General features: G+C 54.8%; 4 protein-coding genes across 4 annotated transcripts; 2 read left to right on the forward strand and 2 right to left on the reverse strand.

The window, feature by feature from the left end:
- Positions 1-143: 143 nt before the first annotated feature.
- Positions 144-1,072, forward strand: NCS54_00130700 (Hypothetical protein; the record flags this gene model as incomplete). The annotated part of the gene is made up of 4 exons (XM_053146936.1): positions 144-179; positions 235-263; positions 314-818; positions 863-1,072. 4 exons carry the CDS (start codon positions 144-146, stop codon positions 1,070-1,072), a joined length of 780 nt encoding a protein of 259 aa, XP_053002911.1.
- A 178-nt stretch (positions 1,073-1,250) lies between these two features.
- NCS54_00130800 (Hypothetical protein) lies at positions 1,251-3,947 on the reverse strand (the record flags this gene model as incomplete). The annotated part of the gene is made up of 1 exon (XM_053146937.1): positions 1,251-3,947. One exon carries the CDS (start codon positions 3,945-3,947, stop codon positions 1,251-1,253), a length of 2,697 nt encoding a protein of 898 aa, XP_053002912.1.
- Positions 3,948-4,333: 386 nt separating this feature from the next.
- Positions 4,334-5,889, forward strand: NCS54_00130900 (Phosphatidylinositol N-acetylglucosaminyltransferase; the record flags this gene model as incomplete). Its single annotated transcript, XM_053146938.1, has 2 exons — positions 4,334-4,815; positions 4,866-5,889. The coding sequence occupies 2 exons, from the start codon at positions 4,334-4,336 to the stop codon at positions 5,887-5,889; spliced, it is 1,506 nt and encodes a 501-aa protein (XP_053002913.1).
- Positions 5,890-6,207: 318 nt separating this feature from the next.
- NCS54_00131000 (Hypothetical protein) lies at positions 6,208-13,409 on the reverse strand (the record flags this gene model as incomplete). The annotated part of the gene is made up of 2 exons (XM_053146939.1): positions 6,208-9,522; positions 10,473-13,409. 2 exons carry the CDS (start codon positions 13,407-13,409, stop codon positions 6,208-6,210), a joined length of 6,252 nt encoding a protein of 2,083 aa, XP_053002914.1.
- Between the last annotated feature and the right edge of the window lie 1,844 nt (positions 13,410-15,253).

A 15,253-nucleotide genomic window follows, 5' to 3' on the forward strand; every position in this document is an offset into this window, starting at 1 on the left:
CGTCATTGAATGCCTACAGTTGCATTTTCAACCCAACAAACAAGACCACACAATCGAGACCAAAAAGATCCGTTTCCTTCTTTTCTACTCTTTTCTCTTCTCTTTTATCTCTATCCATAGCCACCACTTAAGCCGCCCCCAAGATGATCAAGATCAACCCCGTCATTGTACACATCCTTGTAAGTCGACAATAGCCCTGGATGGCTACATCAATGGTCTCACCATGTTTTGCAGCTCAGCCTCGTGCTGCTTGGGATCGCCATGTGAGTATCTCCCTTCTTCGTTATGAGGCTTCAACTGATTGCCCCTCCAGCGGCGTCCACGTCCACGCCTCATCCTTATCCCTCCCCATCTCGCCCGCCGTCTCCATCCTCACCATCCTCCTCCCCGTCTCCGGGTTTCTGATCAACATATTCTACTCTCTCCACGGTCCAATTTCGTCGTCCTCCTCCAACAGAGTTGCCAAGCTCGCCCCGTTGATCATCCAGGTGCTCCAAGGCCTCGCAACAACCATCCTCGCGACCATCCTCTTCGAGACGATTCTGCCCTCCTCCACTTTGGATTGTATGCTCGAAACACAGTGGATGCACATGTTTCGCGCCCATGATTCCCGCGGGATACAGAGTATTCAAGATGCGTACGACTGCTGTGGGCTAAACACGATCCTGGATCGGGCCTATCCGTTCCCTCCAGGGAAAGCGAACAGATGCGCCGAGAGATATGAGCGGAGTGCTGCCTGCAAAGGGCCATGGAGAGGAGCACTTCAGAAGACTTTGGGTGTAGATTTAATTGTTGTGATCGTAGTCGGTCTTATACAGGTAAGCAATGTCAGAAGATGGCACAGACAAGTCGCTAACAGTAGGTCAAGATAATTTGTCTCGTCCTTGTCAAGGACGGCATGGGCTCATGGAATGCCTGGGGCAAATATCATCGAGGCCAAACAGATGATCATCATGAGAGCCGTCGTTCCCTGTTGCCGGGGCCAGAGAGATCTATTGTAGAGGAAGAAGAGACTCCATCAGAACGGTCCAACAAGGGGAAAGGGGCACAGGGGTATGGAAGCCTAACTTAGAATGGCTCTGGCTCGAGAGTTATACCATCAAGTCTCCCAGAGCACAATAACTGGTCTGACTGAGGATAAAGACATGTCAACTGAACGGCAGGCCATAAGAAACCATTGTATGTAGTCAAGGACTTGATTGGGTATGTAACTCCAGATGCGCCATGCGCGCCCATCTCTAATATCTACATCACCTTCCAGCCTCCTTGCCCAGCTTCTCCAGGGCAGCCTCATACTCCTCCACCTTCTCCTCGCCCATCTCTTCAATCCTCGTTCTCTCCATCTTTTGAGCTCTCCTGACGCCTGCACCCTTGGCGATCTTGCCCCAGAACCAACCACTCTCATCATCGCCAACCAGTGTCCATGCGCATCCAGACCTTCCAGCTCGAGCTGTACGACCAACTCGGTGGACATAACCAGCAACGCTTGGCGGCAGGTCGTAGTTGATGACGTGGTCGAGGTTGGGAAGATCGATACCTCGGGCAACGAGATCGGAAGCGATGAGGAGCCGGATGGGAGAGGATGGTGCCGTGAAAGCACGCAGAGTCTTGCGACGGATGTGTGTAGGTGTCGTAGATGTGAGAGTGCCGATGTGCGAGGCCAGCGAAGGGTCAAGCAGGGCCAACAGTCGTGATAGACGAAGCGCCGACTCATTTGACTTGGTAAAGATGAGAGAGACAGGAATATGAGACTTGAGTGAGCGACCTGATGACCGTTTCGACTTGGACTCAGACTCAGAATCCGAGTCAGAGTCGGAATCGGAGCTTGTGTCTGAGGTTGCGTCAGAGTCAGAGTCAGAATCAGAAGAATCAGAGTCTGAGCTAGAGTCCGAGCTCGAGCTGGTATCAGACTCTTCAGCTTCATCAGGCTTAGCAGCGTCTTCATCCTTGTTCGGACTGGCCATGAGCATGTCCTGGCTTCGGAGCAGCTCAAGCAAGTAGAGCGGCTTGAGATTCGTGTCGTGAACTCTTATGGCGTGCTCCTTCAGGAGTACAGGCAGAGAATGCTCCGCGATCTGGACATCGCCGTCGCTCTCCAGGACGATCAGTCGCGGCCGTCGCAGACCCAGTTGGTTGAGTAGACTCAGATCTCTGGTAAGAGTGGCACTGAGAATGACCTTTCGAACACCCGAAAAGTCCATGTCTGGAAAGTCCCGGGCGCTGAACTTGCTGACGCGGAACTTGTCCATTGCGAGATCCAGCCAGCCCTGGAAGCTTTGCGCAAGGAGCTTGTCGGCCTCATCAACTACCAGCCATCGAACATAGTCGAGGCTGAAGCCAGGAGTCTGTTCCATGTGCTCTACCAATCGTCCAGGGGTACAGATCAGAACGTCCACCTTTGAGGGAAAGTCCACAACGTAGCCGTCCATGCTGCTCAACCGAGGATCGGCTTCGTCATCGTCAAAGTCATCGAGAGCAGAGATACCAGCTTTTTGTTTCCTTTGCTCGCTCTGCTCTTGCAGCTTCTTGTATGTGTCAGGGTCATACCGGACCTCTCGATCCATCAAAGACTCCTGCTCATGCTTGAGTGACTGAGAACCGATTGAGATGCCCACCCTGACCCTCTTCCGGTCTCCGCCTTCAAATGCTCTGGCGCAGAGCTCAAACGCCTCTTGGGCTTGCTTCACCAGTTCACGCGTAGGGAGGACCACTAGAGCCCGGAGTCTTGTCACAGCACCTTGACTGATATCTCGTACGACAGGCAGTGCGTACGCAAGGGTCTTTCCAGAACCAGTGGCAGCAGAGATGAGGACATCGCCTGGCCGTTGCTTGCTTGTGGGGAGTAGGAGAGGAATTGCTGCTGTCTGCACAGCGAAAGCATCCTTGAAGCCCTTCTCCTCTAGCACGCGACATGCCTTGGGCAGAATGCCGAGATCTGCAAAAGGCGTGCGAGTATCTTGTGAGACGCGAATTGGCTCCGCCAGCCAGGGTGGAAGGGTCTCGTAGCTGGGCTTGGAAGTTGTGATGGAGATGGGTTCGGGCTGGGGTAGAGGTTCGAGACCATGGAGCTCTCCTTGATCTGATTCCTCCTCGACGTCCTGCACCGTTTCGCTGGCGAACTTCAACGACTTTTCTAAGCGCTCGAGCACCGCCTTGTGTCTCTTGGTGTCCTCCTCGGCTGCTTCTCCCTCTGTCTGTTCAGGCTCCTTGTGTTTCTTCTTCTTCTCTCGCTTCTTCTCTTTCTTTTCTTCGGTTGCCCTCATAGTCTCGACTAGTTCGGGAACATCCTCGACCACCTCGGGACCTGTAGCATCGACCATGGATACATCTTCGTTGTCGTCGTTCACTTCAGGCGTCACCTCATCAGCTTGTTCCGGCTCTTGCTTCTTCTCCTTCTTTTTGTCTTTTTTTTCCTTTTTCTCCTTCTTTTCCTTCTTCTTCCTCTCCTTCTTGTCCTTTTCAGAGTCCTCCTCGAGCGTCTGACTCTCCTCTTGGACCTCACTTACTTCCTTAGGTGTCTCCTTCTCAACCTCTTGTGGTTCGGCCTTGTCTTTGGGGGCTTCTGGCTCCTCCTCGTCGTCCTTGGAAGCTCCGGTCCTCCTCTTGCCTCTTCTAACCTTCTTCTTCTTCTTGGGTTCTTCTTCGTTGTCCTTCTTCACCGTCTCTGCTTCCGTCTTGGACTTTTTGCTGTCGGGCTGCGGAGAGTTCTCAGCCTCTTCTGTAGACTCCCATTTCCTCTTCGACTTCTGCGGTGTCGGCTCGTCATCAAAGTATTGGACTTGTGGCACCTCGACGGGCTTTGGCGCAGGCGCAGGCTTTGCGCCGGGGACGTATCGCGAGTAGTTGAAGCCGTCGCTCGTGGTGGAAGGTTTCGGAGGTGCAGCAGGCGCTGGTGCTGCATTCGAAGAGCTTCCGCCCTTTGATGGAGGGACATATCTGGCATACATGATTTCCAGGTCAATTCCTCTCCAAGACCGTAGAAACCTGTATCCAGAATCGTTGGTGATGGAGGGGCCTGGGACTTATTCCTTCCCAAAATTTTGGGTGGATCGAGCATCTTATCGCGATTCTGCCGCCTCTGACCGCTAGATTTCTACGCGGTCTGGCTTGGCGTGGTCCACCTAGAAACACCACCCCTGCAGCATCGCCATGTCTTACACGTGGAATGAGAGAAGGAGACAAGCATGAGATGAGTCCATGGCCTCGACAGCGCAGCAAAACACCATCAATTGAGTCTTGTCGCCTGAATCATCTCAGCAATTGCTGAGCAAGGGCTCATTTAGACATCTTCAGGGGCCCAGCTCTGCTGGAACCCCCCCTAACCGCCGCCATCATGACACGCCGCACATACAACATCGCTATGGTTAGCGACTTCTTCTTCCCCCAGCCCGGAGGCATCGAGTCGCACATCTATCAACTCGCCACAAAGCTCGTCGATCGCGGCCACAAGGTCATCGTCATCACCCACGCCTACGACGACCGCAAGGGCGTCCGCTATCTCACCAACGGCGTCAAGGTCTACCATGTGCCCTTCCTCGAGATCTATCGCCACGCCACCTTTCCCACTGTCTTCTCGTTCTTTCCCATCTTCAGAAATATTTGCATCCGCGAGCGTATCGAGATTGTTCATGGCCATGGCAGTCTCAGCAGTCTTTGCCACGAGGCCATCCTCCACGCCCGCACCATGGGCTTGCGCACTGCCTTTACCGATCACTCGCTGTTTGGCTTCGCCGACGCTGGAACCATTCTCACCAACAAGCTCCTCAAGTTTACGCTGAGTGATGTTGATCATAGTATCTGCGTGAGCCATACATGGTGAGACTTGAAAGCAATGCCATGCTAGACCTCTTCTAACGTCATCGCAGCAAGGAAAACACAGTGCTTCGAGCATCTCTCGACCCCCTGATGGTCTCAGTCATACCCAACGCTGTCGTTGCAGAAAACTTCCGTCCCAAGGATACTCCAGCTTCCCCCTCACCCCAGAGCACAACATTTGGCTCCGAAGCCCCAGTCTACCCTTCTCCCCAACGAATAGGACCCCGCGACATTATCACCATTGTCGTCATCTCACGTCTTTTCTACAACAAGGGAACTGACCTCCTCATCGCCTCTATCCCTCGTGTGCTCGAGAATCATCCCAACACACGCTTCATCATTGCCGGCTCCGGTCCCAAGGCCATTGATCTGGAACAGATGATCGAGACAAACGTTCTCCAGGACCGCGTCGAGATGCTAGGTCCCATTCGCCACGAGGAGGTCCGCGACGTCATGGTCCGTGGTCATATCTACCTCCATCCATCTCTCACCGAAGCCTTTGGTACCGTCATTGTCGAGGCAGCCAGCTGCGGGCTGTACGTCGTGTGCACCCAGGTCGGTGGTATCCCCGAGGTCCTTCCCTCACACATGACAACATTTGCCAAGCCAGAGGAGGACGATATCGTTCTTGCTACCGGGAAGGCTATAACCGCCATCCGCGCGGGTAAGATCCGCACGGAAAAGTTCCATGACCAGGTCAAGAAGATGTACTCGTGGCAAAACGTTGCCCTCCGCACCGAGCGCGTCTACGACGGCATCTCGGGCACCATCCCTGAAGACGAGTTCTACGGCATCGACACCTCTGGCTACGGCAGTCGGATTCGCAACTTTGCTCTCATCGATCGTCTTAAACGCTACTACGGCTGCGGTATATGGGCCGGCAAGCTATTCTGCTTGTGCTGTGTCGTCGACTACCTATTCTTCCTCTTTCTAGAATGGTGGTTCCCCAGAGACAACATCGATATTTGCCCCGACTGGCCTCGCAAGCGACCCGCTGAGGATGGCGCCGGCTCCAAAAAGGGCCTGCATAGTAATCGGTCGAGCACATCTCAAGGCGCGCCTAAACTTGAATGAGTGTTTATATCTTGACTACTACATACTCTAGCTCAGACAGTGGCACCTTGCAAGAACCTGAGTAATGACGGCGTTGGGAGTTTCCGGAGACTTCACAGACATAAATAGACAGCAAAGGTGCGATTGAAGGGAATAGTAATTGTTGCATAGCATACACGCATCAGTTGATGGGATGCTTGAGTGGTGGGTAATTAACAAGGAGCTAGCTCAGTATTCTAGACGCTGTACACAATCAAAAAAGTACAAGCTGCGCTTCATTCTGCAGCGCACAAAGCCAACATCCAAAGTCGTTGTGACCTCGAAGCGGTGATCGTTCACTCATCCCCTGGTTCCAATTCGACGTCTCTTAACCGTCCCCGTCTCGCGCTCGCCTGGCTCGTCATCATCATCGCCCGTCTCCTCGGCGGGCGTGGCAACACTTGCAGGACGGTTGGTAGACGGCGGTGGCGCGCTGCGCTCCTTTTCCGCGCTCCGTAGCTCGCCCAGGAGCTTCTCAACCTCGACGAACATGCTGCGGGTGTTCTTCACCACGCCGTTCTCGTCGAGGCGATAGCCCACTACTTCTTCTTCCTCGTCCTGGGACCGTTTCATAAACGCTGGTCCAGGGCCACGGTCGGGATCGGGGTTGTACATGATGGCATTGCAGAACATGTGGACAAGCTCACGTTCAAGCTGGGCGCTGTTGATGATCCCCTTTGGAGGGACGAGCTCGTCAGACAGCGGCAACCACACGTGCGCTGTGCCAGGGTCGCCACCTGGTAGGCCCGCGGCAGCCTGGACGGCTGCTTTATTACCATGCTTGATAGCAGAGCGGATAGACGTTATATCCTGTGGCTGCAGCACAATTTGGTGATAGTTGGGCGCGTCCTTCTCCCGAAGGGCAGTTGCGAACATATTGGCATCACGGTGGCTCGAGATCTGGTCCAGAGCCGACGAGGAAACCTTGGTGAAACCACGAGTCCACAGGACTTGCGTCGTCGCCGGCGGAGGCTCCAAGGGCGTATCCTGTCGCTTTCGCTTCTGCAGTCGCGACGACACGCTGCTCGGGGTCACAATCAGGGGTCGACCGGGAACACTCTCGTCTGCTGTGGTATCACCAGTGTCCTCTGTAGGCCGAGGTGTCGCATCCTCATCCTTGATCTTGGGCGCCGACTCAGAGGGTTGCGTCGTGTGATCATCCGTATGAGACATGACAGACTGACTACGTCTGGATCGAGTCAAGGACGGAGTAGCACTAATCCCGCGGCTCTTGGGTGCCGCTCGAGCCGATCGTCCTCGAATAGACTTGGGAACATTGGGCTCCGTCTTCGGTACCGACTTGGGGGCCTGTCGCTTGGAAGGTCTTGGTGTTGAGCCAGCAGAGCTGGGCAGGGCTGCCGGCTTTTGAGGAGGGCTAACCGGCTCGTACGCGGGACTTTGGGGTTCCCCACTAAGGGGACGTGGAGTGGAAGGCGTCGATTGTGAGGCCCATCTAGTTCCAAAACCATGGGTGAGATGTGTTGGCGTAGCTGAAATTGGGGTATGTGGTGTAGAAGGTGTTCCAAGCCGCTTGACAGGTGTGTTGACGGCTTGGCGGATAATATGTTCAGGAATCGCAGGCCGTGGGGGTTGAGCAACATAAGGAGAAGTATAAGCTTTGTTATCCGCTTTCGATGCCAGCGGTGCAGGAGAACCAGACGGCGAGGGGTGCTGTGCCTGTTGAGACACATATCCTGGTGGCCATCTTTGTTGTGGTGGAGCAATAGGGCCAGTACTTCCTGCAGAAGGAGTCGGCGAGGCTGAAGCAATTTGACGAGGAACCTGCTGTGCTTGTCCTTGTGGCGGTTGGATAGGGCGGCTTGGGTGCGGCACAGGCGTGGTTGACGCTGGTCGAGCTTGAGGGGCTTGAACATTGGTTTCGCCACTTGGTCGTGGAGGAGCTGGCTGCAAAGGGGGTGCCAGTTGTCCCGCATGCTGAGGAGGCACAAGGACCGGTTTGTGAGAAGCCGGTCGTGGCGGCTGCTGCTGTTGCTGTTGCTGTGGTCGTGGCGGCTGCGGTTGGTGAGTGGCTGGGGTATGCTGGGCCTGTTGGGCCTGCTGGGCCTGCTGAGTCTGTTGAACAGGCAGAGCTTGCTGAGCACGCTGTGCCGGTGAAGGATGTTGAGCCTGTTGGGGAGTGGCATGCTGTGGTAGAGACGGCTGCGGGTGCTGGGGAGTTTGGGGAGTTTGAGGGGGATTTGGTCGTTGCTGATGCTGCGGTTTCGCCTGCTGAGCCTGCTGAGCATGTTGCTGGGCATGTTGCTGAGCTTGCTGAGCCTGCTGAGCCTGCTGGGCCTGCTGGGCCTGCTGGGCCTGCTGGGCCTGTGGTGGATGTTGAGCAGGTGCCTGTGGTCGAGGCTGGTGTTGAGCGTGTTGCGGTGTCTGAGGGCGAGGTTGAGCAGCAGTTTGAGGAGAAAACTGAGCAGTTTGCTGAGGGTACCAATGCTGTTGCTGTTGCGGGTGTGGTATGTGCTGCTGCTGTTGATGGTGTGGCTGTTGTGGTTGATGCTGCTGCTGTTGCTGCTGTTGTACCCCGGGAGGAGCCGTCGGTCCTTGTGTAGGAGGCTGGTGTTGTCGTTGTGGTGTCGTATGAGCTGCTTGAGGAGGCTGATACGGCTTCTCCCACTTGAGGGGAGCCGCTACCGGGGTCACAGTCTGAGGAGTCGCATTGGCTTCCTTTGGTTTGATTCCAACCTCGGGCCGTGGAGTAAGTGCTTGCTTTGGAGGGTGCGCTTGCGGTGGTTGCAGCGGTCGTGGACCAGTTTGGGGGACACCTGCGGGAGGTTGAAGAACAGAACCACTCCCATTAGGAGGCTTTGAAGGTGCTGTAGGTCGGACTGGCGGCGTCCCAGAGGGAAGATGACTCGGCGGAGTAACAGTTGGTGGCGCAACGTGAGAAATCGGAGGCTTTGGTGGGATCACGGGCGTATGCGGTGTAGGTCCCCTCCGCACAGTTGCCGGCGTCGTAGAGTTCGGGGTTGGAGTCGGTGATGCGGTTGGCCCGTTGGGCGCGAGGACAGGCTTCGCATCCCGCGAGGCGAGCACCGGTGTTCCATTCTGACTTGCCGCCCTTGCGCGTCGCTCTCTCTCAGTCCGCTCAAGCAGCTGAATCTCACCACGGACATTCTCGAATCGCCGCTCGTCCTCGCGGATCTGCTTGACGATGTTTTCGCGGTATCGTGCGTAGAGTGTCTCGACAAGCGCAGGTATTTTTTCGACATTTTCGTAGACCTCCTTAAGCGTCGGCAGCGGCGGTGTCCCCAACTTCCTCTTCCTTGACCCTGGTGATCCATCTGCTGTCGCATCCCCGCGCTCCGCCTCGGTCCTCAACTCCTCCCTTAGCAACAGCAGGAACAGCTGATGCAGCGCATCCGGCTGCAGTCGCGTGGGATCGTATGTAGGATCATCCTTGATGAGCGAGTTGCTGATCAGAGACTCCGAGATGCGCGCGAAGGCCCCAGTGTCGACTCCATTGGTCACCACCGACTGGAATAGCAACAGCGACTCGAGGGGCGTGTAGGCGGCCGGTTGATTCATGCCCCGCGGTCCACCTCGCCAGCTATCCAGGGGGCCTTCACGTCTCGCAAGAAGATGAACCGGCGCCACGGTCACGGTCTATGGTTGGTGGGTTGTCCAGTTAGGCCTCGTCGCGACAAAGGAAAAACACGGCTACGTCATGGCTGGGGGAGACGGGACGCTATCAAAACACGTACAGAGGCAACCTTAGTCAATGACTCCAAAACCGTCAATGCTGACCGTGAGGCCTTTCATCTGGCGTGATGCAGATGCAGGTTGGGGGTTATCTGGAGCCTCCTCTTGCGAAACGCGCTCGGCGGTCCGACTGTCGTGTGGTAATTTTTTTGCCTCGGGATCGCGATCGACTGGCCTGATGTCACGTGATTGAGTTCGCCGGAAATGTTGGGTGAGCTGTTTTGGGGAGAGTCGATGAGATGCAGGGAGGAAAATCTGGGCTGAGGTCCAGAGCCGCCAGCTGCGCTAAGGCGTGTCCAATCACGTGATACCCCTGACGACCAACTCGCTACTGCCAACCGCGCCAAGCGTGAGCTTTGACTTGACGAATAGCAAGTCTGTCTGACTCGCTCACTTACAGATGTATCAATTCACATTTCAACAACATCCAGTGTCAGCAATGGAAATCAGTCAACAATAAACGCCGATCCCGGCTGTAATGATAGATTGCATCCTAATAGTGCTTGCTATCAGTTATCAACAAGACTCCAGACCCAGTGGTATCATGATGGAACTCGGCAAGCGGAGTGCACTCCACGCTTAACCTTGTTCGTTGGCCGCCCTTTCCCGCAAATCTATCAACCATAAACGCCGTTGCCGTCTTGACCCGGGTAAGAAATGAAAATGAACAAACAAAACAGCCCCGTAATAACACATGAGACCAAAATATACTATGGCGAGAGGGAACTTGAATCCCCATCTGCGCTTGGCTGGCCTTCAGAATCAGGACTATCCCCATCCCCCTCTGTTAGGTTCCTTTCTGTTAGGTCCCTGGGCAGGTAGTTAAGGCGCAGCTTTTCATCTAATAATGTCACCAGCCTCTCCGAGTATTGGTCGAGTAAGCCACTCAAGACCGTCTCGTTCATCGCCTTGCTTCGAATGGCCCGATCGCCAAGCGCAGCCGCTGTCAATCGCAGCTCCTGATCCAGTTCGGTCAGGTTGTCTTGACTGATGGGTTCCGAGGAAGCAAGTTTCTTTCGGTATGTTCGCAACTGACGACAGGTCTGTTCTGTCGCCATATTCAATGATCCGAAACCAGACCGTAGGTTGGAGGACGATGTCTTCTTGCGAGCAGTTGTCCCCAACGCCGGGAGTGATGGCCGCCGAGTGACCTTTGCTCTGGGACTAACTGGAGGGCTGACCCGGCTGTCTCCTGAAGGTCGTCGTGAGGGTGTATCTTCAACAGCTGTGCTTCCAGGGCTCGTTGGGAAGGTGTTTGTCGGCGTCCTTGTCACACTCGCAGCCAAATTGAATCGAGAAGTCCGTCGCTGGAGCGTCCGTGGTGGTGATCTTCGACCTGATGCTGTCGAAGGGCGCTGAAACTCGGCCAGCTCAGCTTTTGACAATACTCTTCGGAGTGGCGGTCGTCCAGAAACAATATCCTTGGCCGGCGACGGATCCCTACTCATCGAACCGGGGACTGGATCGTTCAGATCCAGCAACCAAATCATCATGGTCCCGTCCGAACCAACACTCACTACCTTGCGGCTTCCGTCTTCATCCTCAACCAAGCAAACCCCGTTGATTGCTTCCGTATGTCCCCATTCGCGGTCCAAGAAACTCCCCGTTTGGGCGTCGTATAACCTGATGGACTTGTCCGTGTTGGATGTCCCTAATAGAAAATCCTGGTCTTTGGGTGGCCATTGGCCAAAGGAGAGCGAGTCGAGAACAGCAGAGTCTCCCCTGCCCTCGTCCGTGCACTTGAAACAAGAAATCTTGCGACCCGTGTTGAGGTCGTATTGGCAAATGGATCGATCCAAAAGCGAAACAAATACGGTCCTTTGGCCGGGGCCCAGGACCATGGAACTGGGAGAAGCTCTTAGTGAAATAACCCTAGAAGGAATGGCAGCGATAGCATCTGGATCGCCTTCTTTTGTAATAATGTCGTATATTTGCAACGTCCGGTCAAAGGAGCAGGTCAACACCTTGTCGTCAGATGGAATGAGGACTTGAACGACCTTGGCAGCAAATTCCAGTGTCTGGAAGTGCTCGATAGAGCCATCCACTGTCCGGTGGAAAAGTTGTGTGGTGCGGTCCCTACCGCAAGAAGCCATGAGAAACTTTGAGCCGGTATCGTAAACGCTCGCGCAACGGCAGTCGGCCGTGTGAGCTTTGATGTCGAGTATGGAGTCCTTTGTCGCAATGTCGGTGACGCGCAGGACACCAAGTCGGTCTGCTGAGACGAGCAGCTTGCCATCACTCGTTGTGCGAGCGCACGTTAGCTGGTTGATAGGTCCCACCAGGTCATTCTCCGACTCGGTGATCTCAATCGGGACATCAACACAGGCTTTGACTTGGCCTTCCAGTGTCCAGAAAGTAACATTGCCTGTGACTGTCCAAGTCAGGAACGATGCGTCCAGATAATTCGGCTTCTGTAGCATTTGAATGCCCGTAACTGGTTGTCCATGGCCAGGAATAGGGACGCTGGCCACAGCTTGGGCATCCTTGCCCGGAACATGGTCATAATTCCAGATGTCGATACAATGCCGTGAATCGATAGTCACGAGCTTGTCCGCCAGAAATCCTAGCGCGACGTGCCCTGTGGAGGGCGCTGTCGTCTCGCGGATGCATGCTGATGCGGGCTTGCCGTCCAAGACAGCCACGGCATCCAGCACGGCAAAATGACCGTTTTTGCCTCCAATGTAGGCAAGATTGCCTCGGATGGCAATCGAGGTGATAGAAAAGTCCAGACCAAGGACTTTTTGTAACCTCATCTGCCTGTCGTCATCCTCCAGAATGCACACATCGCCCGTTTCAGAGCAGAGGATAAGGCCGGAGTCTTTGACAACAGCAGCGCAAGTAAAAGTAGTTTCCAGAAGAGACCCCAGCAAGATATTACGCCCTGGCAGGGTTCTCTGAGAGGGAGGAGTCGACGCCGGTGGCTGGTCATTCAAGAATTTTTGCTTCGTAGGAGAAATGGCTGGCCCGTCATCGGGCTTCCACATCTTCACGTGGCGGACTCCAAGCGTAATGAGACAGTTGCCCATCCAGACCATGTCTTTGACATAGGATGTGCACCTGTTCTGTTTGAAGAGCCTGGCCGCACCCGTGCGAGGGTCGACCTTCCAAACATAGATAAATCCATCGTTGGCGGCACCAAGGGATGCCAAGTACTGAGTGTCTGAGGACCATGCTACGGCTGTGACGCCAAAAGCATGCTCACTAATAGAGATGAGGGGGGTATCCGAAGAAGTATCGTGCAAGCTAAAAATCAGGACGCGAGGAGCGTATCCAGTCTCGCCAACAGCCAAATATTTGCCATCTCGGCTCAGCGCGAGACATGTAGCAGCTTTGATTCGTTCACGACTGGTCCATGTGTTGCTTCCGGGAGATTCGTTCCAGTCAGTGGGGGCATGAGGTGAGTTTCGAAAGCTCGGTGCAACACGGCCACGGCTGTCGTTGGCCTTGGGAGTTCCTGTCGGTGTCGAAGGTGTATTCTGAAATGTTGCTACCGAGTACAAAGGTACAGCAGTTGGTCGAGCTCGGTAAAAGCGCTGGGTATGATTCTCGCCATTAACATCCACCACAACGACAGCGCCGCCAGCGATATAAGCGAACGAGGAGGGTAGTGTGTCGAAGCCCGTGGGCGAGGAGCAAGTGGTGCCGATAACACGCTTCAAGGAGAGCTTGGAGGAGTCATTCAAAGTGGTGCGACCGCGCATGGGTGACCTGGAGGACCGAGTTGGGCGAGCTAAGAAGGGAGAGTTGGAGGGAGTGAACTTGAAGCGGCCGTGGGAGGGAGTCGCCGCCATATCGCCGCCATTGACACTTGGGAGAAGATACTGGAGGAAAGTGTATTGTCGAGAGGATCGAGAAAGGTCAGACGAAGCAAGACAGAACCATTGAAAAGTGGTGTCAGTTCAGAGGCGAAGATCTAGGCAAGAGAAGAGCAGCTGTTTCTCTGGCATCGGCCGAGAAACAAAACTAGCCGGACAGAAACAAGCCGGTTGCCCCAAGAGAAATCAGGATGATGCTTGCAGAAGTGGATGACGGGCGGTGTAAGTCGGGGAGCTGCTGCGGGCCTACACGGGCCGATGGGAGGAGAAGAAGGTGAAAAAGAGGTCGAATCTGCAAAGCTTAAAGGCTGTGGGGGTTGGAAAGCGGTTAGCTACTGCACACAGAGGGGCTGGAGTGGGAAAAAGAAAAGAGTCATGCGCACAGTGACTTTTGACAAGTGATTAAATGAGCGACAATTGAAGCGAGTGACGATGGTTCGAAGGCGTGAACAAAGGTGGTTGAGAAGAGAAGGAAAGGAAGGTTTGAGTCCGGCCTGCTGGATGGAATGTTGAAATGATGGTTCTTGCCGTCCGCGAAACCTTGGGTTCCTTCCCTCCCAGGACCCGAGGCCTTGTCCTTCTCAAGGGAAAGGAGCCCCGACCACCGGCCGGGGTTTGTTTTGGTGGGTCCGTTGGCCGGGGAGGCTTGCAAGCGGGAAGCACGGGCCAGCAGAGCCTGACGTTTCTCGCCTGGCGGCTTGCCCACCCTCCGGTCAGCTTCACCTCTTGACCCTCTCGACCAGTGGCCTGAGGGCAGGCCCTTGCCCTTGGCGGTGGAATCCCGGCTTTTAGCGCTCCCGTTAGTGGCTGTCACCTCGAATCACTTCCGGCAAGGACGGTGGTGAAAGATTGCCTCGCCTTGGGAATTGGAAGAGAGTCTTCGTGTTGGTGATCATGATAAGGGGCCCTGGATGGCCATCGACAGGGGGAGCACCTTTGACAGCTGAGGTATTCCTGGGTTTCAGGGCTCAGCTTCGAGGTTCAGCCTGCATCCTCTCAGCAGCACCTTTCACATATCTCCTCGCCGTTGTCGAATCAACAGCCACACTACCTATGCAGCATCTCATCATCGTGCCGCGGTTGGCGGAGCCCGCTCATCATCATCACCAACAACAACAAAGACACATCCCACCCAGTCCAAAAGCCTCGTTCGTCGCACCAAGTCAATCAAAGAAGCAAATCTTGCCCGAGGCCTCGACGCCAGAGTCGTCCTTTCCTCGAATAGAAAGGCTGTCTATTATCCGCCAATCCATGCCTTGTCGCCAACCTTTGACCCTGGTACATTGCGAAATGAGGTCTATCCCACCGCCCGTCGGTTCGTTATCACCATACCTGGCATCTCAGCCATTTTGCGCCTCTCGCTATTGTACCTATTAAACGTGATTGTCTCGCTCCTCATCCAAGGGTCCCGGCGCGGTGGCTGTTGGTGGCAGACCAGCCGATCCCACCAAAACCCCGGCTCTTGAACCAGCCGATCAGTCCCAATCCCAATCCCAATCCCCTTTTTTTTCTCAAGGTTTTGACAATTAGCTCCAGGCCGCGTCCCATTGTCAACTGTCAGCTGTCTCATCTGCCGCGTACGCTTTCTTGTCCGTCTCTGAGGGCCCCTGTCTGTGTCCATGCCCACTCTGCCGGTGTTGGCTATCGTTGCATGAAACATTTCCGGTTTACTTCTTATACTTCAGTCGCATATCCTCATGCTCATGCTCATGGTAATGGCTCGTGCTTCCATAAACCCAGAATGGTCTTTTATTCTGACTATACCCCGTTGTATATGTTCTGTTAATCCCCAGCATGTCCATCTTCAGGAGCTCCTCCTC

This window comes from Fusarium falciforme, chromosome 1, assembly GCF_026873545.1.
Source record: "Fusarium falciforme chromosome 1, complete sequence".
Lineage (NCBI taxonomy): Eukaryota > Fungi > Ascomycota > Sordariomycetes > Hypocreales > Nectriaceae > Fusarium > Fusarium falciforme.